The sequence below is a fragment of the Ascaphus truei genome, chromosome 8 (genome assembly GCF_040206685.1).
Source record: "Ascaphus truei isolate aAscTru1 chromosome 8, aAscTru1.hap1, whole genome shotgun sequence".
Classification (NCBI taxonomy): Eukaryota; Metazoa; Chordata; class Amphibia; order Anura; family Ascaphidae; genus Ascaphus; species Ascaphus truei.
Genome location: NC_134490.1, coordinates 30,847,264 through 30,874,859, shown reverse-complemented (window position 1 = coordinate 30,874,859; position 27,596 = coordinate 30,847,264). Strand labels below are relative to the sequence as shown.

The 27,596-nt window shown below is 46.5% G+C and overlaps 2 protein-coding genes across 3 annotated transcripts; one reads left to right on the top strand and one right to left on the bottom strand.

Moving 5' to 3' along the window:
- On the top strand, positions 1 to 16,281 carry NCAN (neurocan). Its single transcript, XM_075611127.1, has 7 exons — positions 1 to 138; positions 2,708 to 2,821; positions 5,074 to 5,232; positions 7,857 to 7,939; positions 9,356 to 9,500; positions 10,407 to 10,589; positions 11,646 to 16,281. Exons 1-7 carry the CDS (start codon positions 87 to 89, stop codon positions 11,813 to 11,815), a joined length of 906 nt encoding a protein of 301 aa, XP_075467242.1. The 5' UTR covers positions 1 to 86; the 3' UTR covers positions 11,816 to 16,281.
- On the bottom strand, positions 15,416 to 26,859 carry HAPLN4 (hyaluronan and proteoglycan link protein 4). Of its 2 annotated transcripts, XM_075611125.1 has the most exons (5): positions 26,561 to 26,859; positions 24,504 to 24,621; positions 21,621 to 21,983; positions 20,547 to 20,849; positions 15,416 to 18,820 (listed from the first exon to the last, which is right to left on the bottom strand). In XM_075611125.1, the coding sequence occupies exons 2-5, from the start codon at positions 24,619 to 24,621 to the stop codon at positions 18,471 to 18,473; spliced, it is 1,134 nt and encodes a 377-aa protein (XP_075467240.1). In that variant the 5' UTR covers positions 26,561 to 26,859; the 3' UTR covers positions 15,416 to 18,470. The 2 variants fall into 2 exon arrangements, with proteins under 2 accessions (XP_075467240.1, XP_075467241.1); XM_075611126.1 differs by lacking the exon at positions 24,504 to 24,621 and having other exon boundaries at positions 15,417 to 18,820; positions 26,561 to 26,857.
- Positions 26,860 to 27,596: the final 737 nt, after the last annotated feature.

The window sequence follows — 27,596 nt, the reverse complement described above, 5'->3', positions numbered from 1 at the left end:
GGTTGCATATATACTTTGCAGGGGAACCCCAGCCATGCTCACACAATCCCTGTCTGCACTTGGGGACTTGTCTGTCCAATGGCAGCATGTACAGCTGTATCTGCCAGCACGGCTACACCGGAGAGAACTGTGAAATCGGTACGCAACGCTGCCCAGGAGAGCTGGAGTCCTCCTTTCCCCTTCTGTATTGTATTGTATTTGTATTGTATGTCTTTATTTATATAGCGCCATTAATGTACATAGCACTTCACAGTAGTAATACACGTGGTAATCATATAAATAACAGATAATATAAATAACAGGTCACGGGAATAAGTGCTTCAGACATAAAAGTAACATTAAGGAAGAGGAGTCCCTGCCCCGAGGAGCTTACAATCTAATTGGTAGGTAGGAGAACGTATAGAGACAGTAGGAGGGAGTATCTGGTAAGTGCGTCTGCAGGGGGCCAAGCTTTATGTATCATGTGTTTCAGAATGTTCACAGTGCTATTCATATGCTTCTTTAAGCAAGTGTGTCTTAAGGTGGGTCTTAAAGGTGGATAGAGAGGGTGCTAGTCGGGTACTGAGCGGAAGGGCATTCCAGAGGTGTGGGGCAGTCAGTGAGAAAGGTTTAAGGCGGGAGAGGGCTTTAGATACAAAGGGGGTAGAGAGAAGACATCCTTGAGAAGAACGCAAGAGTCGGGGTGGTGCATAACGAGAAATTAGGGCTGAGATGTAAGGAGGGGCAGAAGAGTGTAAAGCTTTAAAAGTGAGGAGGAGAATTGAGTGTGAGATGCGGGATTTGATCGGAAGCCAGGAGAGGGATTTCATGAGGGGAGATGCTGAGACAGATCTAGGAAAGAGTAGAGTGATTCTCGCAGCAGCGTTTAGGATAGATTGTAGGGGAGACAGGTGAGAGGCAGGAAGGCCGTACAGCGGGAGGTTACAGTAATCAAGACGGGAGAGAATGAGGGCCTGAGTCAGAGTTTTAGCAATCGAGCAACAGAGGAACGAGCGTATCTTTGTGATATTGCAGAGGAATATCCGCTCTATACAGTGACCCTGTTGCATTTCTCACTTTTCTGCACCCTCATACATTTCAAAGGCAATTCCATTTATCTCCCTGAGCCTCGGGCGCCAAAATTAGATTGCAAGCTCTTCAGGGCACAGACTCACTCTACCTGCTAAATTATTTTGTACAGCACTGCATAGGAAACAATATAATAACAGCACAAGATTTATCAAAGACAAAATCCTATTGTTTTAGGGAAATGTGGTGCTGTTTTTTTTTTTTTTTACAAACAAAAATCCTTTTTCAGACTGTTTAACCCCTCTGCTGCCAGAGGGGTCTTCAGCACAATGTGTTGCAGGTACCTCTGGCAGCCAATCTTAAAGTGCATTTGATGACGAGTTCCCTTTTTTTTTTTGCATTTTATTGTAATAAATTATTATTTTAAGAGATCTGTCCTTGCCCTTCCCAACACTGTTAATCTGATGCTCCGTTCAGGAGAAAGAAGCGTTTGAAATATCATGTGTGCGGGAAGATAAAATGGAGGCCTCCCCAGAGTCTAGTGCAGTGTAAAGGTTACCATGGTAACCTCAGAAGCTAGAGATGAAGAAAATCCTGATTTGTAGCACATGCTCAGGAGACCAGATACTACCATTGTATGAGTTAAGCTCATATAGTTTCTGTGGGGGGGGAGGGGGGATTACTGTTTTAAGTATTCCTGACTGAGGAGTCTGCGTGGGGACTGACGTGAAGGGAAACCTTTAATAGTGTATGGTACAGCGCCATCATCACCGGTGACTTTAATCTCCCAGCTAAGAAGCTTATGCATGACACCAGGAAGAAGCAGCACTGTCGGCTTTTCAAAGCTTGTAAAGAGGATGCTCCAACAGTCTGGGTATTAAGTCCCCACCTCTAACTCTGTTCTAATTGCCCTATAAAATATTGATGCAGAGCTCAAAGGAGCAGATGATATTTTGCTGCCTGATACCCAGGCTTAAGGCAGGAGAGTCTGGTATTGGAACGGATGTATATTAGGACTTTTAGGGCTATATGAGGGCACGTCCATTTAGGGGGAAATAATTACGTTTGGTCCCTTACACCCGGAGGTTTTATGATGCTTAAAAAAAGCATATTTTGATATTAAACTGACACTAAGAGAGAGGCGTTGTCATCCTGCTTCTCTCAGTAGGAGAGAGGAAGAGTTATAAAGAGGTTATATGGTGGGATAGGATGAGTTATAGGGATCGGTTATAGGGAGAGGTTATATGGAGCCATAGGACGAGTTACAGGGAGCGGTTATATGGGACAATAGGGGGAGTTATTGTGAGCGGTTATATGGGGCAATAGTAGGAATTACAGGGAGGTTATATGGAGCAATAGGGGGAGTTATAGGGAGCGGTTATATGGGACAATAGGGGGAGTTATAGGGAGATGTTACATGGGGCACTAGGATGAGTTATAGGGAGTGGTTATATGGAGCAATAGGAGGAGTTATAGGAATTTGAAATTAGACCCTTTAGTGCTAGAGACACGCATTAACACACTAATACACACATTAACACAATGATACATACAACTTAAACACAGACACATTGATACGGTAGATACAATGATACACACATAGTTGTCCATTCACACTCAAACATGTATACAGATGGATAACCATATACATATATAATGGAGGGTGTCCTTATAACTCTGTGCTATGTTGTGGTGACAGATATAGATGACTGTCTGTCCAACCCATGTCAGAACGGAGGGACCTGCATTGACGAGATCAACTCATTTCTGTGTCTGTGTCTACCCAGCTACGGAGGAAACATGTGCGATAAAGGTACGGAGGAATAGGAAGGAGGGGAAGGAAGAGAAAAGAGGGAAGAATTTAGGGAGAAGAAGAAGAAAGGGAAGATGGGGGGGAAGGAAAGAGGGAAGGAAGTGGAGAGGAAAGGACGAAGAGGGAAGGAAGTGGAGAGGAAAGGACGGAGAGAGGTAAAAAGACGAAGGGAGATGTAAGAAGTCACTTGTGCAGGAGAAGGAGGGAGGAAGAGAGAGAGTGAAGAAGAGACCACGTGTATAAGAGTGGTAATAAAGAGATGTTACAAGTCCCTCTGGCACCGAGATATACCTGTGCTCAGGGACCTGCGTGGTTAGCAATGCCTCTGATGTACAGCATCTCCAGGCTCCGTCCTGCTAATATATGAGCTGCAGGAGTCAGGCACAGATCAATACTGCAGTGAAGGAGCACCAGCCGTGAATACAAATGGTGTTTAGATGAGGATATGCCTGGAGCAGCCTGCAGACAATTACTTTGTCATCACCACTTTGTGACTTCTGGCTGTCCCTCCTCCTCTATACCTGAGCTTCACTAGTTTAGCAGCACTGTGCTTCACTTTGTACTCTGTATGCAGGTAGCACTTCAATCTGGGCAGTCCCTATTTCACCCCAATAACCAACCTCCCTCTGGTTGCCTATCTGGGACAGGGGTGCTCAACTCCAGGCCTCAAGGCCCCCCAACAGGTCAGGTTTTCAGGATAGCCCAGCTTCAGCACATGTGGCTCAATCAGAGGCTCAGTCAAAGACAACATCTGATTGGGTCACCTGTGCTGAAGCAGGGACTGATTGAGCCACCTGTGCTGAAGCAGGGACTGATTGAGCCACCTTTGCTGAAGCAGGGCTGTCCTGAAAACATGACCCGTTGGGGGGAGGAGGGGGCTTGAGGGCTGGAGTGGAGCACCCTTGTGGACCCATCATATCTTCTTTCTTTCTCTTTTCCTCTCTGTCCACCCTGTCTTTATCTCTCTCTTTTCCTATCTCTCTCTTTTCCTATCTCTCTCTTTTTCTCTCTCTCTCTCTTTTTCTCTCTCTCTCTTTTTCTCTCTCTCTCTTTCTCTCTCTCTCTCTCTCTCTCTCTCTCTCTCTCTCTCTCTCTCTCTCTCTCTCTCTCTCCTCTTTTTTTTCTCTCTCTTTCCTCTTTAGAACTCCCAGTGTTTTGCAGTTTTGCAGGCCTGGTAGGGGAAGGGTTAATGTGGCCTCAAGGTGGCTGTATATCTCACTTCTGATGCCTGGCACTGATGTATAACCCACCTCCTGCAGTGCACCAGGTGCAGCAGCATGTGAAGGGAAGGCCAGTGCCTGTAATGTGGTAAAGTGCAGTAATGTAAGGTCAGCAGTGTGCGTGGGGCTGTGCACAGTCAGCTCCCTGCAGAAAAGCTTTCCCAGTGTCAGCAGCTGAGCAGAGCGATCTCCCGGTCTGTGCCCTCCTCAAACTGCATTAGGGGCCTGACAGCCGTGCTTGGAGCCCGAGCTAACTATAGCAGGGGGAGAAAAATTACTAGCTAAGCAGGCTGAGCTGTAACATGAGAGTGGGAGAGGGGATGTAAGAGAGAGGAGGGAAAGGGAGAGAGAAGTGAGTGAGGGAATAAAACATTTCCCACTGGGGGAAAAGAGTTATTGTAGAAATGTTATACTCCTCTATTCTCAGGGTTCCCCTCCTTTTCTCCCCCCATTATACACTTCTTTTTTTAGTTATCATCTTTTCTCCCTTTAATTATTTTTCTTTCCTCCCCCGTCTCTCTCATTCTCCTTCCTTTTCCCTCTTTCTATCTCTCCTTCCCTCTCTCTCACTCCCCTTCCTTTCCTCTCACTCTCCTCTCTCTCTCTCTCTCTCTCTCTCTCTCTCTCTCTCTCTCCTTCCTTCTCACTCTCTCTCCTTCCTTCTCTCTCTCTCTCCTTCCTTTCCCCCTCTCTCTCTCCTTCCTTGCCCCCTCTCTCTCTCCTTCCTTTCCCCCTCTCTCTCTCCTTCCTTTCCTCCTCTCTCTCTCCTTCCCTTTCCCCCTCACTCTCTCCTTCCCTTTCCCCCTCTCTCTCTCCTTCCTTTCCCCCTCTCTCTCTCCTTCCCTTTCCCCCTCTCTCTCTCCTTCCCTTTCCCCCTCTCTCTCTCCTTCCCTTTCCCCCTCTCTCTCTCCTTCCCTTTCCCCCTCTCTCTCTCCTTCCCTTTCCCCCTCACTCTCTCTCTCTCTCTCCTTCCTCCTTCCTCTGTCGGTCTTTCTCTTTCTTTCCTCTGTAACCTTCTCTCTCTCCCCTCAGACACAGAGGGCTGTGCCCACAACTGGCACAAGTTCCAGGGCTCCTGCTACCGCTACTTCCCTCCGCGGCGCCCGTGGGAGGAGGCAGAGAGGGACTGCCGCAGGCGGGCAGGTCACCTGACCAGCATCCACTCCCAGGAGGAGCAGAGCTTCATCAACAGTGAGCAGCGGCACATTCAGATGCACTCTGCATGCTAGATTTACACATGGGTCTACTCCATGCAAATGAATGAATGCAATACTAGCGGAAGGCGTAGCTCAGTGGCAATGTCCCTATCTTTGAAGTGGGTCAACACTTGGCTGGTATCCCAGTGTCATCTTTCCTTGTGACCTTGAGCAAGTCACTTTGACCCCTATATTTACTTAATAATGCTATGCCACAAGGCCTTTGCAGTCTCATTGATAGGAGGAGTACACAGAGCGCAAGAACTCCTCTCGTGGGTAAATCGTAGTTCACAGGAATCAGATCATCATGTATTAAAAGAAAAGAGAAAAGATCATGGTACAATACAGTTTAATTAACAAAAAAATCCTTTGAGCAGTGAGCTCCAGTACACTCACATGCTCCACGATCATTAAAAGCAATTTAACCAACTCAGGGTTAGGAGCGACGCCCGCAATACAGCAAACACAGCTCACACGAATCCTCTGGGTAAGGACAGTCTCCTCCGCATCAAAACAGCGTCTGACGTCACAAGACTTCCTCAGCTTTCCTCCAATGGTAAGGGAGGAGTAGCAGGATACAGTCAGCGTGCATGCACCCCTGAAGAAGTCCGAATACCCGGATGAAACGCGTAGGGTTAATTTCAATTGCGCAGTGACCCGTGAGCTGTGTGGAGCCTCTTGCCGCTTTCTGCGAACCAGCTGTTCTCCCGCTGTAAAGATCTCAACGCTGACGCTGACTCTGTATCCTGCTACTTCTCCCTTACCATTGGAGGAAAGCTGAGGAAGTCTTGTGACGTCAGACGCTGTTTTGATGCGGAGGAGACTGTCCCTACCCAGAGGATTCGTGTGAGCTGTGTTTGCTGTATTGCGGGCATCGCTCCTAACCCTGAGTTGGTTAAATTGCTTTTAATGATCGTGGAGCGTGTGAGTGTACTGGAGCTCACTGCTCAAAGGATTTTTTTGTTAATTAAACTGTATTGTACCATGATCTTTTCTCTTTTCTTTTAATACATGTTGTTCTGATTCCTGTGAACTACCATTTACCCACGAGAGGAGTTCTTGCGCTCTGTGTACTCCTCCTGCTGTCTATTGAGGGATTGTGAAATTCCTCACACCAGCAGTATCTCCTCTTGGTGATATCATTTTTTGTGATTTATTTGTTGATATCATTGATGTAAGGCCCAGCTCCAGAAAGTGTCGTATGGCATCGCACCATTTATCTCCAAAATTAGATTGTAAGCGCTTCATTGCAGGGACACATAGTGCCTGCGCAATTTTTTTTGTGCAACGCTGTGAGCACTATACAACAAACAAATATTATTTGGGAAACTTTTATTGATTTAAGAAAAATATGCTTATTTCCCATCCTAATTAATGCAGGTCCTATTAAGTCTAAAAGTGTTCCAGAGACGGCAGAATAGAGGCAGACGATGCTTCCTGTTTCAGGTCACTGGCGGCTATTTTTGTGAGGGAATTCAGGGGAGCGGAGTTCCTGCATTTTTTCTCAGGCATCAACAAAAAAAAATCACATATAGTAATGATGAAAATATAAGGAATAGCACTGAAATACTAAATGGCAGAGAGGAAGAAATGCATTTTTGACTGAATCTCTTTATTTAAAGCTGAATTACTTGTCAGTTTAAATCTACAATAATTCTTTGCTTAGGATTCTAGCCGTTTTTCCCCTACAAAATCCCCACCGCAGAAAGAGACTACAGAAAGGATCCAGCAGTTTTAGGCTGAGAGTTGATCCCATCTCTGACAAATCTGCCTGATTTGTAACACCGGACCTTGCATGATAAATGTAGACGCTAATGTGAAATATATGTTTAGGTGACAATGTAAGATTAAGGGAGCTATGTGACAATCTCCCAGATGCAAAACTTGTGCACAAACAGCACATTCATTCAGAACAAATCCCTTTAAAGCTGCAGACCAAGCAATATCCTACATGTTTTTTTTTTTTAAATAAATCAGTTCTGTACTATGAGAAAATACTTATAGATTAAAAAAAAATCAACTCAAATATTTTTTTTTATGTATTCTAATGTATAGCATTTTTTGTTTCTATAGCAACCATTTACAAAGTCACATCCCCTTCCTCTTCTGAAACAGGCTCTGTCACACCCCTTTTTTGAGCCCTGCCCTCTCTCCAGCAGCACACCAATTGTATTTGGTGACTGCCCGGTCACATGATCTTCCCCACAGAACTTTGCATCTTTGATCCTCTTCTGCTGCACTGACAGCCATTTAGTGAACCCCCGAGCTCAATCTTCACCGATCGATTGGCAACTTAGCTAATTACTTAACATTGTTTGGATTGTATTGATGCACATATTAAAGGGGGAAAATAAATAAATAAAAAACGGCAGCTTGGACTGCTACTTTAACAGCAAATCAAGTTTAACTTTGGTTCTGTTTCTTACCCCACTTTTGCATCCGGGAGATTTTGAACCTTTGTAATTGGAAGTTGGGGGATTTAGAAGAAAGATGTTCAACGTACGTCTGTCAACTGTTAACCCTTCACTGCCAAAGGGGCCAGCAAAGCAGGACTCTCTTGCAGCAAAGGGGTTATCCCCTTGTTTGTAGGGATCTCTAAGTGATGGGATGTTTCCTCAGGCTTTGGCCACGAGAACACGTGGATTGGTCTGAATGACAGGACCGTGGAGCAGGATTTCCAGTGGACAGATAACACAGCACTGGTGAGTCTGCTAAAGACAGAAGAGGATTATGGGCCATATTCAGGCCCGCTACAGCTTATGCAGAGGCCAGGACAAAGTGTTGACCTGGGTCACAGGATTGTTCAGCGGGGTCGGACAATCACAGAAGTTGGGCTCGATTTCCGGTCAGACCCAACTTCCGGTATAGGCCTGCTGGAGCTGCTGAGGTTGGGACAGTTGTCCCAGTTCCCCCCCCAGCCATATTTACTAAACTGTGCTTCTCCATTAGGCACATCTTATGCTCCATTCAGTCCTAGAGGTGTTATGCTCTTTATACCTTCAGTAATAAATTTCTAGAGGTGCCAGGATCTGTACACCTGAGTAATAATGTTCTAGAGGTGTCAGGCTCTGCATAGCTGAGTAACAAAGTTGTACACAAGTCAGGCTTCCTAAACCTTAGTAAGAAAGTTCTAGAGGTTCCAGGATCCGTATAACTTGGTCATAAAATGTTAGGGGTATTGGGCTCTGTATAACTGAGTAATAAAGTTCTAGAGCTGCCAGGCTCTGTATATCTGATTAGTAAAATTCTAGAGGTGCCAAGCTCTGTATACCTGATTGTCATACAAAGCCTGGCAGCTCTATAATTTTACTAATCAGATATATAGAGCCTGGCACCTCTAGAACTGTATTACTCAGGTATACAAAGCCTGTTAATGTCTACAACTGTATTACTCAGGTATACAGAGCTCAGCACCCCTAACATTTTATTAATGAGTTATATGGAGCTTGGCACCTCTACAACTATATTACTTTGGTTTGTAGAGCTTGACACCTCTAGAATTCTATTAAAGTAATATAGTTCCAGAGGTGCCAGATTCCATATAACTCAGTAATAAAATGTAAGGGATGCTGGGCTCTGTATTAAAGTTCCAGAGGTTGACAGGCTCTGTAGACCTCAGTAATAAAGTTCAACAGCTGCTGGGCTCTACACCCGAGTAATAACGTTTTAGAGGTGCCACGCTCTGTATACCTGAGTAATAAAGTTCTAGAGGTGCCAAGCTCTGTATACCTGGGTAATAAAGTTCTAGAGGTGCCAAGCTCTGTTACCTGAGTAATAAAGTTCTAGAGGTGCCAAGCTCTGTATACCTGGGTAATAAAGTTCTAGAGGTGCCAGGCTCTGTTACCTGAGTAATAAAGTTCTAGAGGTGCCAAGCTCTGTATGCCTGGGTAATAAAGTTCTAGAGGTGTCAGGCTCTGTTACCTGAGTAGTAAAGTTCTAGAGGTGCCAAGCTCTGTTACCTGAGTAATAAAGTTCTAGAGGTGCCAGGCTCTGTATTCCTGTTCTAGTCTAATACATTCCAGGGCCCTCTGGCTCTGAAGGGGTTAGGGCTGCAGTGGTGATTGGCTCTGCCTCCAGGACTCATTCCCCCTCCCACCCCCCTTCTCCCGTTGTCTCAGCAATACGAGAGCTGGCGGGTTCAGCAGCCCGATAACTTCTTTGCGGGGGGAGAGGACTGCGTGGTCATGGTCTCCCACGAGGAAGGCAAATGGAACGACGTCCCTTGCAACTACAACTTACCTTATATCTGCAAGAAGGGAACCGGTAAGTGAGGAGCGAGAAAGTCAAATACATTGAGATCAGTGACTCTTCCTGCTTATCACATAGTCTTCCAAATACAAAACCAGTGGCAAAATCAGTGCATACAAAAAAACAGCACCAGATTTACAAAAGAGAAAACTCCAGCTGCTTTCAACTAGATTCCTAAATCTGGTGCGTTTTTTTTTTTTTTGCACTGGTTTTGCCCCACTTATGCAGCCAAGCGACTTTAGTTATTAGACCCCATAATATGCTGACTACTAAACAATTGTAGTTTTAAGGATTAGCTGCTGTATCAGGGAGACACAGTGATTGTTATTACGTCTCCCTGCTTGCCGCACCCTCGCTGTATTGGCTTCTAACTCCCCAGTGAGGGCAGTGACATCGGTAGCCTGGGATTAAAGCCTCCTCTGCTCCTATCTGCCATGTGGTTCTAACGCCAGACAGCAGGGATTTTCAAGTAGACTTTCTCCCACTTACAAAAGTCCAGGGAAGTTTAGGAGGAGGCTGCAGGAAGATGGAGAGAGGATGGAAAGGACAACTGTTCTTAATGTATCTTTAATTGCAGAATCATTCTGCTTTGATTTCTCTCTCTCCCATCTGCTTCTCTCTCTCTCTTCTTTCTTCTCTGCTCCTCTCAGTTTTTTCTATCACCTTTAAATACTACGGATATGTTTGAACACAGTGGGATTTCTTTTCGAAATTCTCTCCACCTTCCAATTTTTGCAGCATAAATATTGCTTTAATCTACCATCCGAAAAGCTTTGTTCCAATGTTTAATGTCAATATCCTTTTTTTTTTATGAGGCACAATACCAATTATTCTATTTAAGCCACTTGGACCATGGGGTTTAAGAGAGTGCAGAGTGTATGGTCAACATGGGTGGCTCAGATTATCATGTCTTTCCCATAGTCCTTTGCGGTTCTCCACCTGCCGTGAGGGACGCTTTCCTCATTGGCAAGAGGAGAGAGAAGTACAGCATCCACTCCACGGTGCGTTACCAATGCGAGGATGGCTTCATCCAAAGGCACATTCCAACGATCAAGTGTCACCGCAACGGGAGATGGGACCGGCCGCGAATACTCTGTGCCAAACGTGAGTGTGTTTCCAAATGTGACCCCAAAATGGAGAGCCACTTAGAGCATGCATCTCTGTGTCCATATATCAAGGTATCATTGGGGTTATTTATAAAAGTCTCCATATAAAACTGCACCAGATTGATCAAATCAGTGGAATATATTGGAAAGTAATGGGATCTTTTTGTTTGGTAAATCTGGTGCTGCACTAATTTTGCTCTAGTTTTGCAGCCGGGAGACTTTGAAAAACAAAGCAGATGATGGAGCAAGACCATCTTTGTGTCAATTAGAACCACCAGGTCAAAGATGGGGTGGAGGAGAAGGGGGTGTGTTGACTTGCATCTAGTTTCCAAATGTCCCTGAATTTCACAGGGGCTTCAGTAAAGGGTGCTCGTAGCCAAATGGGTCCAGAAAGAGTAAGATACTCCATGGGCCATGATAACTTTTAATAGACCAACATATCACAGGTATAAGGTTGTCTTTCAAGACTGCAGAGGTCTCTTCATCAGATGGGCTTCAGAAAATTCAGTTGCTTTCTGGACTCCCTTGATTTGAGACATGGTGACAATGAGTATAAAGGATGGACACAGAGAATGTTGACAGGGAAATGGGAAGTCAGGAAGTGGAGGAAAATAAGGAGCAGTGACTGAAAGACAGGACAGAGAAAAGGGCAGTTGGAGTGAGAAACAGCATAGGGGCAGTGACTGAAGGATAGAGACAGGTGTAGGAATGGGGGCTTCTCAGGAGATAAAATGTGGGGAAATGGGAGTTGGTCCTTTTTCGTGAGAAGGGTAGTGGACTCGTGGAACAGCCTCCTAACAGAGGTAATAGGGGCTAATACAGGATGGGAAATATAAAATGCTTAGGCTAGGGATAAGATAATAAATACTGTATGGAAGAAAGCAAGTGATCTAATAGGGTGGTGGTTTCACAGCGGATAGAAGAATGGGCAGATGATGAGGTCAAGCTTATTTTAAGAAGTCTGGTAGTGAGTACATAGAGCTGTGTAAAGTCTGGGAGTCTCATAAAAAGACTTAATAAATGGACCTAATGTGTACTTGTTTCCATCCAACAGCCAAAAGGCATCACAGGACAAGAAGACACCATCACCAACATTGGCATCACCCACACAAGCAGCATCACCACCATCATCATAATCAGCATCATCACCAGCACAAATCCCACAGGGAGAGGAGGAAAGAAAACCGGCACCCACACCGGAGAGATAAGGACACCTACTATTAATGTGCTTCCCCCGGCTCCTAAAGCCCCCCTCACCCCCCCACGCATCCCGCCTACTACAGACAAACCCCATAGACCTATGGAGGTATCCAGCGCTGAGAACAACACTGACCAAGAGGCAGCAGAAGTCCTATAAACCTGCAGTCCCATTTAGTATTAGGGTAGTGTAGAGGGTGCTGAAGGGGTGAATGCACCCTCCCTCACTGGAGCTATTTCAGAGGTTGTTCATCAAAGTCTCCTGGCAGCAAAAACAGCACTAGATTTATAAAGGTAAAAAATAGCATTGCTTTTCATGGGTTGTTTTCTTCTTTGATAAATCTGGTGTTGTTTTTTTGCTCCTGGCAGAATTATTCGGTAGCCGGAAGACTTTGCTGAAAAGCAAAAGCCTAACTTTGAAAATCATTGAAGCTCACACCGCTAAATACGCAACACATGCTACTTTTAATAGTGTCTCCTAGGCAATCAAGAACAGAACGATGCAGTGGCTCCGAACCTGCAGTAATATAGACTGGGATACAAAGCAGTTCCATTTTTAAAGAGGCCCTGAAAAAAAAATGATTTAGTTGTTGATCTTAAACGAACTTCCGCTGATAAAGTTAGACAATGACGCATAAACGTCCATTGCAGCTCTCCCCGCTGGAGATGCGGGACAGGCCCCTCTGGCCGTGAAGAGGTTCAGAGCCAGATTTACTAACCGGCGATGAAGACGACGCAGTCTGGAAGAAGCCGCACTGCCATATTTTGTGCCCGATGTTGTGGAAATGTGTTTAAACAGCTGGAAGGTGTCTCCCTGACTGGGGATGGTGAATGCTCTTAATGTATAAAAGAGTGTCCGTGCACAAGGAGGAGCAACGATCATCTCACCACTGTACAGTTACCGTAAACGCGGGGTTAAACGCTTCACAATATTAGTCTCTCGGGAGCTCAACGCACAAGAAAAGGGGCTTTCCTGATAATTAGGAACATACCGCAGGATAGAATATTTTACTGCACTCTTAACCCTTTTAACTGCCAGGTGGGGCCAGCAACCCATTGCCAAGCAACGGCCGCAGAGGGGTAATGCCGCTGCAATGTTAATTTGCCAGCTGGGTTTTAACTACCCCCTTTTTTTTTTCATGAGCATGACGCGGTGTATAATAATGCAGAGTATCACTATACACTCCCAGACCTACTGGCAGGAGCCCCCCCTCGTCACCGAAGGAAGGTCATACTTGGTTTTGTTCTATATGATGGGGGGTGGTCCCCTACATTCCGCGGAGGGGGGGTGTTTGAGAGTAACCCTAACCCAGCAGAAAAGTGGCACCCCTTCGCTGCCAGAGGGGGAAAGCAACGCATTACTCTTCATGTTGTTATATTGCGCTGCAATGCATTGTTGGCCGTTCTGGCAGCACTGGGGCTATGTTACGCTATATACTCAGTACCATCATACACTGCGGCTGAAATGCTTTGGTCTGGCGGAAACAGCAGCCGGTGTGGGGGAGTTTTGGAGGGAGGGTTTGCACCCTTTTTTTTGGTATTAGTACACGTATTGCTTACAGATAAAAAGTAGTGTGATTTTGTGGTAGGAAATTTTCTCCCCCCGGTCTTTGCTGATCCTTTTGTTAAGGGCTTGTTTTTTTTAGCTGTGTGTGTGTGTCAGCTTGTGCGTGTGTTTGTGTCTGCACGTGTGTGTCTGTGTGTGCGGCAGATGCCTCTTTCATTCTAGATTCCCAGGAATAAGCTCAGCCAGTCCTAGTCTTGCGTTTCCAATGAAATACTGCAGTTTGTCACTGCCTTTGTTGTGGGTGATGCCTGTTCAAATCCGCTCCTTGTGAACATGAGCACATCACTTATTCTCATTGTGCCTTAGGCACCAACATTAGATTGTGAGCTCTTCATGGCTGGAACGCATAGCGCCTGCAACATTCTATGTACAGCGCAGCATACACTGTCAGCGCTATATAACTAAGGGAAACTATACAGGCCTAGATTTACTGAGCTCCGTGATATCGCTGTGCATTAAAAGGTTTTACGATTAAATAATGCAGCGATAACTCTCATTCTCATACGTGTGGGCTACATTTAATGCCCGGATCGCTACTTAGCATGCAAATGGATCCAATTAATGGCTAATTGCCTGCTCACCTGCTCCCCACTAAACTCCGATATCGGGGGATATCGGGCTACCACTAAAAATACTGCTAATATACGATAGAAAGTTGGTGCTAAGAGAGAGAATCTTGTGGGGTTCCTTTGTGCCGTGTATCAAAATGCTCATATTGCATCAGTGAACGATTCCGTAGGAAGCAGTTAGTGGTAGAGTAGGGCGTGTAATATAGTGTGCGCGCGTGCGCGTCAATTATAATTGGCTGTGTTAGCCAGACGTTTCTATACTATGGACGCGCGCCCGGCCGTGAGTGGTGGCATGGCAGACCAGGGAAATTACAATAAAATTGTATTTTCGCGCTGCTGCCATGCCGTGAACCAGTCAGCGCGGCCTAACGCTGTGATGTCTTAGTCACGCCCCCTAACCGCGCACGTCACTGCTTGCACCCTAACAACTAAATGTGCACGCCACGTGCATGCACAGCGCCGGGCACGTGCACCAGTGCCTACTATATGACAAACCTTAGGCCAGGACCCTGCTGCCTGCTGCAGAGCCCGCTGTGGTGGGCACAGCAGGGACAAGAGCCGCCCCTCAATGGGGCCAAGCCCATTACCATGGGGGGCCGCCACACCGCACGGCCAGTTTTTCCTAAAGAGAGGAAAATTAAGATCAATACTCGCGACGAGCGCGGTGGCAACGCCCCTCAGCGGTTCAGCCTCCGTCACGCCCCCCTGTCCTTCCCCCTGCAGCTCACTGCAGACCGGGGATCAGAGCTGCACCGCGTGCAGCGGAGACAGTGGGCCGTTGCCTTATAGGGAGTTTATAGGAGCAGTTGGGGAGGATCTATAGAAAGCGGGTTTAAGAACAGTAGGGGAAGGTATTATTGGGGCAGGAGTTATAGGAGCAGTAGGACGAGGAGGTAGAAGAGCAGTTTTGTTTAGCAGTGGTTATAGGAGCAGTTAGGGAAACGGTTCAAAAACCAGTTAGGGAATGAGTTATAGGAGCAATTAGAGGGAGAAAAGTTATAGGAGTAGTTAGGGAAGGAGTAATAGGAAACAGTTATAGAAGCAGAGGAGCAGTTAGGGGAGGAGTTATAAGGAGCGGTTATAGGATCAGTTAAGGGAGGAGTTATAGGGAGCAGTTAGGGGAGGGGTTATAGAAGCAGTTAGGGGAGGAGTTATAGTTAGCAGTTAGAGGAGCCGTTAGGGGAGGAGTTATAGGAACAGTAAGTGGAGGAGTTATAGGGACCGGTTATAGGATCAGTTATGGGACAAGTTATAGGAAGCAGTTGACATCCACACATTTTTGCCCCAGTGACAGAACCGCTACTGTTTTTTTAAAAGCACTTCAACCCTTTTGTAAATATGGTATCCAATCTGTTGTGATTAGACATAGAAAAGCAGCAGTGTCTGAGCCTGTCTCTGGGAATCGGGATGGGGAGGTGGGAGAGTGTGGTGGTGGATGCTTAGTTAATAGCAATGCTTTATTCTGCAGTTTTGTTTTGTTTGTTTTTTGCAGTGTAAACGACTAAAACATGAAGCAGGATGTGCTGTTTAAACACTGCATTGATGTCAAGCTGGAAATTTTAATAAACTTTTTTTAACAGTTAACTTGGGCTTGGTATATTTGTACTATAAACAATAAGATAGAATGCTGGTATCATGTTACCCCTAAAAATATTTAATAAGGGCCTTCACACACTCGCCGTAACCTCTTCTATGCTGAGGTCCTGCAATGCATTTTTTCTTAGCGTTGAAAATTTCCCTGACTAAGGATCTGTGTAATCTGGATTCACAAACTTTATTTTTATTCAATATATTTTTTGTAGATATTTTATTTTGACCTTTATTTTATGCAAACACGGCATCGGCATACTGTGCATCAAAGCAGACCTTGACATAGCAGACTTACAGTAGGGCCTTATTCTATATTGGCAGAACCGGTCATTTTAGGTCAAAAATCCCAATTGAAGTTGGAGGATTTTCAGCAGAAAATATCTATAGCAGCCGCTACAGCAGATATAGATTTACCCCCATAAAGAGGGCCATTATTAAACTGCGATAGTGCTGATCAGGACACTATCACATGGAAGCTTCCATTGACAGTGGAAGATCGGCGTGATAGTTCCCCAATCGGCACTATCTCTGTTTAATGAATAACACCCAAAGCATCCAAATACAGTCACGTAATGCCAACACTGGCAGTCCTGAGTTTTATGCCTAAATTCCATAGTAGCTTAACATGTTTGATGCCGGGGGGCAGGGGTGTAGCTATAGCCCGGCAAGGCCGGGGGCCCGCACTCTTTGGGGCCTGCTCTCCCTCCCCCTTTCCCCGGCACATTGTGGGGCCTGAGATGCTGCAGGAAGCAGAGGGAAATCCCTTCCTCTGCAGGTGGGCGGGGCCTGTGTCAGGAGGCGGGGCCCTGAGATGCAGTAGGAAGGACAGAGGGGAAATTCCTTCCTCTGCAGAGCCACCTTGGGTGGGGCCTAGGTCAGGGGCGGGGCCTCAAGTAGTGCAATGTGGGGCCGCCTGAGAGACAGGCTGAGAAAGGTGATAGGGAGGGGAAGGGTTAAATCACAGGGGTAAAAACAGACATGAAAAGGAAAGGATACAGGAAGGAAGAGACACAAAGAGAAAATACAAGAGAGAAATACATAAGAAGGAAAAGAAAGACGAGAGAGAGAGCAGAGAAAAGAGAGAGCAGAGAAAAGAGAGAGAGAGAGAGACATGAGGGGGCCCAGATTTTTTTGATTTTTTTTGCCCGGGGGCCCACACATGTCTAGCTAAGCTACTGCCAGTGGGGCTTTGATGCAGTTCTTTCTAGCATCAAAAGGTTTAAGGAGCATCTATATACACAGTGATCACTGGAACATGTTGCACGCCCCTCTGGTAGTGAAGGGGTTATGAGCCCCCTAAATTGTGCAATGAGTAGATGTCTGCAGGAGGCTCCCACTGTCTGTAACGTGCAGATTTCTCACCGCAGGAGCAGAGATAAACGCATTGATATCTTCTACTCCTTTGTCTGCGTCCTAATGTACATGGAAATTATCTTGAGCTGAATTCAACATCATAATGTGGGTTATGGAGATAGGCTGTGCTGCTCTGACCAGCCTTTACATACATATATACACACGTACAAGCACATTGTACACATATGTACACAAACACATCTGAAAGCATGTGCACAAACACATCTAAAGGCATGTACTTGCAGATCTATAGGCACAGATCTATAGGCACATGCACAAACATTATCTAAAGGCATATAGGTACACATACACATCTAAAGATGTACTAACACATCTATACACACGCGCACACAAACACATCTAAATTCATGTACTTGCATATCTATACACAAACACATACACTAACACACATCTAAAGGCATACAGATACACATCTATATATACACACACACATCTAAAGACGTACTTACACACACGTAAACAAACACACATTTAAATGTATGTACTTGCATATCTATACACGAACACAAATCTAAAGGCATATAGGTACACATCTATATACACACACACAGACACACATCTAAATACGTACTTACACATCTATACACACACACACACACACACACATACACAAACACATCTAAAGGCATGTATTTACATATCTACACGCACATATACACATACTAACATTCAATGCATGCACATATATGCAATCAAATTTACTCATACATCCAGAAAACATACATATTGTGTAACACATCACATTTATACATAGAAAACTATGCACGTGCTTGCAGACAAAGAAATTCACACCAACATATATGCACATAAATATACACACACACACATATATAAATATAATATGTATCTGTAAATACATGTACACATGCACATTCATAAATACATACACAAGTTATGATGAGACCCCCTGTGTCCCCACAACTCTGTGACACTCAGCCAGTGTAACACATTGAGGGGTAACAAGGGCAGTTATACTAATGTATGCTTCCTAACTGTCACATCTTAGCTCTCACATGACATTCAGCACCATGGCCAGCTCCCACCAGTGTCGGGCAGCAACAGAACGGGAGGCTGATTACAATGTCAAGAACACTTCTCACGCTGTATATAGATAGATATATTGATATCTTCCCTCCTTTTTTCCTTTTACATTTTTCTTCTTTCTATCTCATACACTTACTTTTAATTACTTATTTCCCCTCCTCTCCTTTATCTCTTTCACTGTATCTCCTTCTATCTGCATCTCTCCCTCCATCTTCTTTTTTTTATTATTATAAACCCTTTTTACAAGATCTGGTGCAGAACTGTATACATCTTAACCCTCTCGCTGCCAGAGGGGAATCCCCTCTCCATATCCACTTACACAGCCTCTTAGCCTTCTTCTACGAACCAATTCACTCATAATATTTTCTAACACATTGTTTAGATTGTAAACTCGTTGGGGCTTTTATATTGAATGCCCTAATCATGTCTGTGTTATACTGCCCATTATTATGTACTATATAAATATATAAAGCGCTGCATACCTAGATAGTGCTATATAAACATATACATACATATATACCATGCCCCATCATACAATCTATACGTGGTTAGACTTCCATCGGTTGATCCCCTCATTGACTCTCTGACCTGCCTCCTCCTCTCCCTCCCCTGTGAAGCAGTAGACCCCAAACAGCCTGTACTTCTTACTGGGGAACCCCAGGCTCCTCACGCCAGGTTCCATACCCCCACACCTCTCCCGTGGGTTCACGATGGGATAGCGGATGCTGCCATCTCTCAACCAACCAGCCTCACATCTGTCCAAAAGTTGCAGCTTCCAGGCAGCATAGAGCTGACCCACTTTGGCCAAGGTGTCCCCATTGTCCTCGCAGGCTCTGGTTGCCTCAGGGAAACTCATTTTACGGAACGTCTTCAAGAAGTAGACTTTACCTGGAGGAGAAGGTAAATGAGTGCATAGGAATTAGCAGCAGATAAGGAGCATTAGCCCATCTGATCCTCCTTTACAGGATGAGGTAAGTAAAAACATTGAACAATTATTTCTAAAGCATTCAAAACAGACAGACATTTAGCCCCCATGGTAGTGGTGGGCAACCTGATATACTGCAGGGGCCACATGTGCGGCCTTTGATCTCTCTAAGGAACTGAACATTACCTGTGGGTAGAAGCTTCACCCCATCCCCTTTCACTCAGCTGTCTAATGCCAGTTTGCTGATTAATCCTGTTCTGCTGCTCTTCCTGCACTGGAAATTAATGATCAGCACAGGAGAGGAGCATGGAAGTATTTATGAGCACACTGTCATTAAGCAGCAGAGGGGGTAGCAAGAAGATACGATCCGTGGCAGCTACATTCTTGCTCTAGGGAGAGGAGAGTGGGTTTCTGGGGCAGGCGGTTGTTGGGGGCCACAGGTGAACCCACATAGGCCACATTAAGCCACTGGGCAGCATGTTGCCCATCAATGCCCTATGGTCTTGACACATCCTGTTTTCATGAGGATTTGAGTTATGAGTCCAACTTTAGACACTCGAGCAAATCGCTGTACTTCTCAGGAAAGACTAAAGGATCTCGACATATTCAACTTGGAAGCAACAAGGTAAGGGGGGATAAGGTGGAAACTTTCAAATACATCAAAGTGTTAACAAGGTGAAAGAGGAATCCGTGGACAAGCTGCATGCTCTTAAGTTAGAGAGTAGGAAGCATGAGAAAGTACATCTTTACTGAAAGGGCAGTGGGTGTCTGTAACAGCTTTCCTGTAGAGGTGGTGGAGGCTAATATGGTAAAGGAATCCAAAACTGCTTGAGATTATTTATTTGGATAAGATAAAAACCACTTGGCCCAGCTAGTGTGCCCTTTTTCATATGTCTTATGAATCTTCAGACCCTATTACAGCCTCAGCTTCCTTTCATATTTGGAATCCACTTGTGTTAATCCCAATAATGTTTTAACTCCCTTACTGTATTAGGGTTTTGCCACCTCTGCTGGGAGGCTGTTCCATGAATCCACCACCTTTCTGTGAAGTATTTCTTCACATTTCCATAAGCCTCCCACCCTCCTGCTTCAGAGCATGACCTCCTGTTGTAGTACTGTACGCTTCTCTCTCCGAAATATGCTTCCCTCCTTCACCTTATTAATACCATGGATGTATTGGAAAGTCTCATTTATTTCCATTCACTTAAATGGGCCGTAAGGTATCTACCCTCGCTGGAACATGCGAGGCCAGCTATGAAATAGCACAGCTTAGTTAATATCAGCCACGGTCTCCAAAACTGAAACAGTACTCCAGGCGTCTTACCATTGATCTATAAAGTGGTATAACTACAAGTCTTCATGCTGCTAATACCTCTCTGTGTACAACTCAACACCATAAACACTATTCAGTGGTATAGCCAGTGATTGACGTGTATAAAGTACCACTGCTCTCTGATTTTCCCACCCATAAACTCATGTTTCTTATTCTAAATTATAAGACATAATTTTCAAAGAATAACCTCCACTTTTAAAAACAGTGGAAAGACATTGATGTCAGGTTGGAGAGTATTATGCTCTCCTGCAATGAGACATAGCACCACTTTTTTTTTCTACCAACACTTTGACCCCTGGGTGTAGCCAATGCAGATGTAAACAGGTTGCCCACCCATCAGCCAGGTTCTCTCATACCATTGAGGTTGGATGTAAAGCAGAAGGCATCGTAACGCTCATCATCCTTGTGCCGGTAGCCGTAATTCCTCACTCCCGTGGCGGTCTCCCTCTTGCCGCACTCTTCTCGGGGTTTGGAGATGGGATACTGCACTGAGCCGTCCTGCAGCCAACCAGCATTGCACCAATCCAGACCTCCAAGCCAGGCCTCATGTAGCTGATTGTAGGATGCCAGAATCCCATCCTGATCCTTACAGGCCTGCTCAGCCTGATGGAAGTTCATACTGTACCGACCCAGCCGGGGGTAATAAGGGAAGATCACACCTGCATGACAGGAGGGGGAAGAGAGGGATAGGTAGATGGGAGGACAGAGAATGATAGGGTAGAAAAACTAAAAGAGAGTCAAAAAGAGAGAGGGGAGGGGACAGAGAGAAAGAGAGATAGGGGAGAGGAGAGACAGAAAGAGGGAAAAGAGAAATGGCCCCCAGTCCCTAATTATCCTGCTTTCTGAGAAGTAATTATGGTTCCATCATTAGCCAAAGAGCTAAGAGTGGAAGACAACGAGTTTTTGATAAGACTGAGTATTGCACTGAAGACCTGATCTTTTCCTTTTGAAGGTAATGAAATGTTTGCAGGCAGTATATTGGAAAGTTATTTTTCCCTCTAATCGTGAATAAATGGCTCTGGGCCGTTTTCTGCACGCTGATAAACAGACCCCTTGTGTTTCTGTAACTATTGCTTGCCAGAATAAATTTGCCCTTCACAAAGCTGTTATTCACGGGTGCCATTTTTTAAAACCCCTTTTCACAGCCTGATTTTCTCACCTCCAAATTCCAAAACTAGTTTAACTCATGTTTTGTGAAAGAGAGAGAGAAAGAGAAAGAGTGAGAGAGTGAGAGAGAGAAAGATAATGTCATTGATTAAAGAAGAGGATCGAAATAAGCAGAGACTTAGATAAAGTAGCAGACACAGAGAGGTTGGAAGAGAGACCAAGAAGGAGACACATGGAGTGAGCAACAGCGACATAACGAGTGACAGAAGGAGGTAGAGAGGTACAAGGCTTTTTGTCCCAGTTGGCATGATGGGTTCCATTACCTTCCAAGTCCAGGTCAACCATGCCTGTGTCATCCTCCAGCTCATTGGTCACCTCACACTCATATCTCCCATAATCCTCCAGTGTGACATTGTGTATAACCAACGAGGCGTCCCCCGGGCCATCCTCCTGCAAGGACACACGGCTCCTGTAGGCACCAAACCCTCTCCTCTCATTCCCCAGAGCCACAAAGACGTCACTGAAGAACATAGGGTCACTGATCTTGGTCCACTTGATGCGGATTTGTGGAGGGTCCTCCCCTGAGTCCTGGTAGTGGTAGTGGCAAGGAAGAATGATGGAGCCGCCCCGGTGTGTGATGACTTTGCCCGGGGCTGTTTGTACGATTACCTCCCCAGCCTCGTCCTCTACAGAACAAAGAGAGGTGACGGGTCAGTATCATGGGCATCAAAGACAAAATGGTGTCCTAGTGTTGGACTGGGATATCAAGGGCTCACAGGGGGGAAAAGATTGTAGAGAAGGGGTTGGCAACTCCAGTCATCAAGGGTCACCAACAGGTCAGGTTTTAAGGATATCCCTGCTTCAGCACAGGTGGCTCAATCAGTGGCTCAGTCTTTGACTGAACCATCTGTGCTGAAGCAGGGGTATCCTTAAAACCTGCCATGTTGGTGGCCATTGAGAACTGGAGTTGCCCGCCCATGTTGTAGAGCAGCGTTTCCCAAACTTTTTTTTCTGTGACCCGGTTATCTTTGAACTTCTCCTTCGTGACCCACTAAAATTTTTATCGCCTATAGGTAAAATAAAACCGTTATGAATGTCCATACAGATTTCATATATTCTCCCAATCCCCTCTATTCTCTCTCTCCCTCCCCCCCAACCTCTCTCTGACCTGCACAGACGCACACAGTCACTGACCTACAGACACTCACACAGTCAGACCAAACACACACAGCCACTGCTAGCCTGCACAGACACACACACAGCCACTGATACACACACACACACACACACACACACACACACACACACACACACACACACACACAGCCACTGATACACACACACACACTCACACAGATACACACACACTCACACACACAGCCACTGATACACACACACACACTCTGCCCCATACACACACACACACACACACACACACACAAAGATACATACACACTCTCTCCCCCATACACACACACACAGATACACACACACACACACACACACACACAAAGATACATACACACTCTCTCCCCCATACACACACAGATACACACAGACACAGATACACACACACACACACACAGATAGACACACACACAAAGACACACACACACAGACACACACAGATAGACACACACACACAGAAAGACTCACACACACAGACACACACACAGATACACATACACACATACAGATACACACACACACACACACACACATACAGATACACACACACACATACAGATACACACACACACATACACACACACACACACACACACACACACATACATACATACACCCACTCTCTCCCCCATTCACACACACAGCCAGTGATACACAAACACTTCCCTGTATATACACACACACTCTATCTCTCCCCTATACACACACACACGCAGCCACTGATACACACTCACCTATACACACACTCTCTCTCTCCCCCACACACACACACTCTCTCCCCTATATATACACATGCACGCACCCACTGATGCACGCACCCACTGATACACACACACACACACACACACAGCCAGCCACTGATACACACACACAGCCAGCCACTGATACACACACACACAGCCACTGATACACACACACACTCCCCTACATATACACACACACACACAATTTATTACAGAGGCAGCGACGGATGTGAGTGACTGGAGGGGGGGGGCGGGGGAGAGAGGAAAGGCCCGCGATCCGAGCAGGCGGCTCCACGCCTCCCTCTGCCCGCCAGCGACCGCGCAGCCACCACTGCCCACCCCCTGCGCCTATCTCCCGCACCAAGGGGACTGAGGGGAAGGGAGCGCCAGGAACGGAGGCACAGGTGCGCCCCCGCACCATTTCCTACCTCCTATCATGCCGGGCATCGTGTCCTGTGGGGGGGCGGAGCATGTCATGGGCGGCAACATCATGATGCAGAGCTGCAGTAGGAGCCCGAGTCAGCGAATCACCGTTGACACCCCAGCGATAGCAGCCTGCACCACTTCAGCACTGTCCCGCACCTCACCTTGGGCCGCCGAAAGGAGGGAGGGGTGGACGCCGCAAGGAGGGAGGGGTGGACGCCGCAAGGAGGGAGGGCGGGACGCCGCAAGGAGGGAGGGGGGGACGCCGCAAGGAGGGAGGGGGGGACGCCGTGTGGCCAGCCTCGCTGCGACCCGGCAATTTTGCTTCCGTGACCCGGTGCCAGGTCGCGACCCACCATTTGGGAAACGCTGTTGTAGAGCATCCATAGGGCTTGCACTCATGCACACATATACAGGGTCATACATGTATTCACTTGTGCATGTTTGCACTCATTTATATGTACACATATGCATGTACTGATACACACACACCAAGATACACAAAGAGCAGATTGACATAGATATACACACTGATACACACAGAGCAGACTGACACATACATACGCTGACACACACACACTGATACACACAGAGCAGACTGACACATAAATACACTGATATACACACACACACACACACACACACACACACAGAGCAGGGGTGTAAGCATTAATCCCCATGTCCTTTTTTTGTTTTAAACAAATTACTGTCATACATTTGACTATTTCATCTCTTTCAGAGAATTGCAGTGGTTAAGCCAACGGCAGCATTAGAGAGGGTGCAGGGTTACACTCTATTGGCCGGGAGGCTCAGGGTCTAGTGATAGGAGGTTGAAGCCTGGAACAGACTCACCGTGCACATGAATGATTTTTCTTTGACTTTTGTCACCGACTGCAGGACGCAGTGAGGTGAGAAGCACAGAGGTGAAGAGAACCCAGAGTGCAGGGTATGATATAAGGCAGGGATACATCTAGAGAGAGAGAGAGGAGGGGGGAGAATGAGAGATAGGGGGGCAAGAGATAGAAGGGGAGGAGAGAGAGGGGGAGACAGGGGAGGGAAAGAGAGGGGGAGGGAGAGATGAGGGGGTAGAGAGGGAGGAAAGTGGGGTTAGGAGGTGGAGAAAGGGGGAAGAGGTGGGTGGGACAGAGAGGGGAAAGGGAAGAAGGGGAGTCAGAAGTCGATAGGAGAGAAGGAGAGAGAGGTGGGGGAGAGAGAAGAGAGAGGGGCGGGGGTTGGAGTGGGGTGAGAGGGGAAAGGGAAGGGAGAGAGAAGTTGATAGGGAAGGAGAGAGAGCAGAGGGGATGAGGGAGGGTGCAAGAGAGAGGGGGGAAGAGAGAAAAGGGGGAAGAGAGGGGGAGATGGGGAAGAGAGGGAAAGGGGGAATAGAGGGAGGGAATAAAGGGTTTGGTTGAGAAAGGCGGGGTGAGAGGAGGGAAGAGAGAGAAGAGGGATGGAGGAAAGAGGGAGAGGGAGGGCAAGTGAGTGGAAAGAGAGGGAGGGAGAAAAAGGGAGGGGGAGAGGGATGAAGAGGGAGAGAGAGAAGGGGTGAAGGGGGGGGATAGATGAGGGGTGAAAGGGGAAGAGAGAGGATGGGTGAAGTGGGAAAGAGTGGAGGGGAAAGGGGGAAGAGAGAGGAGGGGGAAATGGGGGAGGGAGGAAAGGGAAAGGAAGGGGAAAGGGGGATAGAGAGGAAGGGGAAAGAGGGGTGAGAGTGGAAGGGGAAAGAGGGGCAAGAGAGGAAGGGGGAAGGGAAAGAGGAAGGGGAAAGGGGAGGAGAGAGGAAGGGGAATGGTGAGAGAGGAAGGGGTGAGGGTGGAGAATGAAAAAGAGGGGGAAAAGGAATGAGGGGAGGGGGAGAGGAAAGGGGGGACAATTGAGGGAGAAAGAGGGGAAGAAGGGGGCAATGGGAGGGAGAGGGGTTGGCAGAGAGGAGGGGAAAGTGGAAGGAAAAGGAGTAGAAAGAAGGGGGGTTGGGAAAGAGGAGCAAGAAAGGTGGGGAGAGGGAAGGGGGAAAGGGGGAAAGGGGGAAGAGAAGGGGGAAAGGGGTAAAGGGGGGAGAGGAGGAGAAAAGAGAGAAGGGTGAAAGGGGGAGCGGAGGAGTAAAGGGAGTGCGGAGAGGAGGGGGAACAGAGGGGGAAAGGGAGGAGAGGAGGTGGAAAGAGAGGGGGAGAAAAGAGGGGGAGAAAAGAGGGGGAGAAAAGAGGGGGAAGGAAGGGGGGGAGATAGGAGGGGGGAGGGAGGGGGATGGAGGGGGAGAGAGGAGGGGGAAGGAAAGGGGAGGCAGGAGGGGGAGATAGAAGAGGAGGGGGAAAGGGTAGAAAGAGGAGGTGGAAAGGGGGGATAGAGGAGGGTGAAAGACAGGGGTAAGGGGGGAGAGGAGGTGGAAAGGGGGAGGGAGGGAAGAGGGGTAAAAGGGGGAGAGACAGGCTAACATTGGATATAATTCATGCTGATTACATATATGTGTTTATGTGCAGCAAGAGAAAGGGAGAGAGAGGAAATAGATTCAGAGAGGAAAGGAGAGCGAAGGGGCTAGAATGGATAACGAGTAAAGAAATACGGGAGAGTTACGGAGGAAGATAAAGAAATAAATTAGAGGACAGAGACAGGGTTTATATAATGATAAAGTGAGTGAGTGAGAGAGTGAGAGAGATTGAGAGAAAATGAGAGATAGTGATCCATAGTTACATAGTAGATGACTTTCTGGTAAAACATGTTATAAATAAATAAGTTGTAAAAAGAGATATGTCCATCAAGTTCAACCTATGCTAAATTTAGACGATATATATACATGTATATTGTTATCAATATAATGGGAGTTTTGTGTGTTACTGACCTCATTGGCACTATTGCAGTTTAATGAGCGAGAGAGAGAGCGAGAGAGAGAGTGAGAGAGTGTTTCAAATTACCTTCAACTGTATCTCCTTCCAGCATCTGCCCCAGTCCCAGGTTTAGAGAGCCAGGGACCCCTGCAGAGAGACCTTGTGCAGGACAAACAGTGCACAAACTGCAGCAGCACTTTGAGCTCCCCTCTCACCCTGCAGAGCACGTGCTGGGGGGGCAGGTAGGCAGCTTGTTCATGGCCCGCAGCTTTGCACTGCTGCAGTACTCCTGTGCCCCTGCATTGCTGAGTTTACAGGAGTCTATTGGAGCAGACTGCACCAATAGAGGGCTTAACTCCTTCACTGCCGCGCGAGCCTGCTACGCAGCGCTGGGCATTTTGGGCTGCAGCCGTGGACGTGCTTCGATTTAACCTCCTCTCAAGGTCAGAGGGGCTAGAGGCGCAATACAGCGCGATGCGTTGCTGCCTCCTCTGCCACTGGAAGGGGTTAACGGGCTTTATAACATAATATACGTTCAATTAAATGACATGTACATGCGACCCATATATTAACCCCTACCCTGCCAGAGGCATGATCGTTGGGGCCGTGTTTACTAAGCGGTTTGTTTCATTGGGTTACATAATAGATGAGGTTGAAAAAAGACATACGTTCAACCTATGCTAAATTTAGACGACAGATACTTTATCCTATATTTGTACCTACAGTATATTGATCCAGAGTAAGGCAAACAAAAACCCCCAGTGACATATCATCAAATGATATACAGTATCATAAGGGGTAAAATAAATTCATTCCTGACTCCAAATATTGGCAATCAGATATCTCCCTGGATCAAAATCCTTCCTGTCATGGAACAAGAATTACATTTCTGACTCACCCCCCTCTCCTTTGCAGCTTCTGCCTGTCAGATCTTATTCTCAGCTGCATGGAGTTTGCACACACATACTGTGCCTGTGTAACTTGCAACAATGTTGCATTTCTTGCCTCTGGGCATGAAAGCAGTGAGCTGCTACTGCAGCCTCTGTGATCCTCACCAGAATGGGCTAGTCTGCCCCCCCTCCTGTTTGGGAAAGATAATCTGTCCCAAGACTATTCCCTTTAC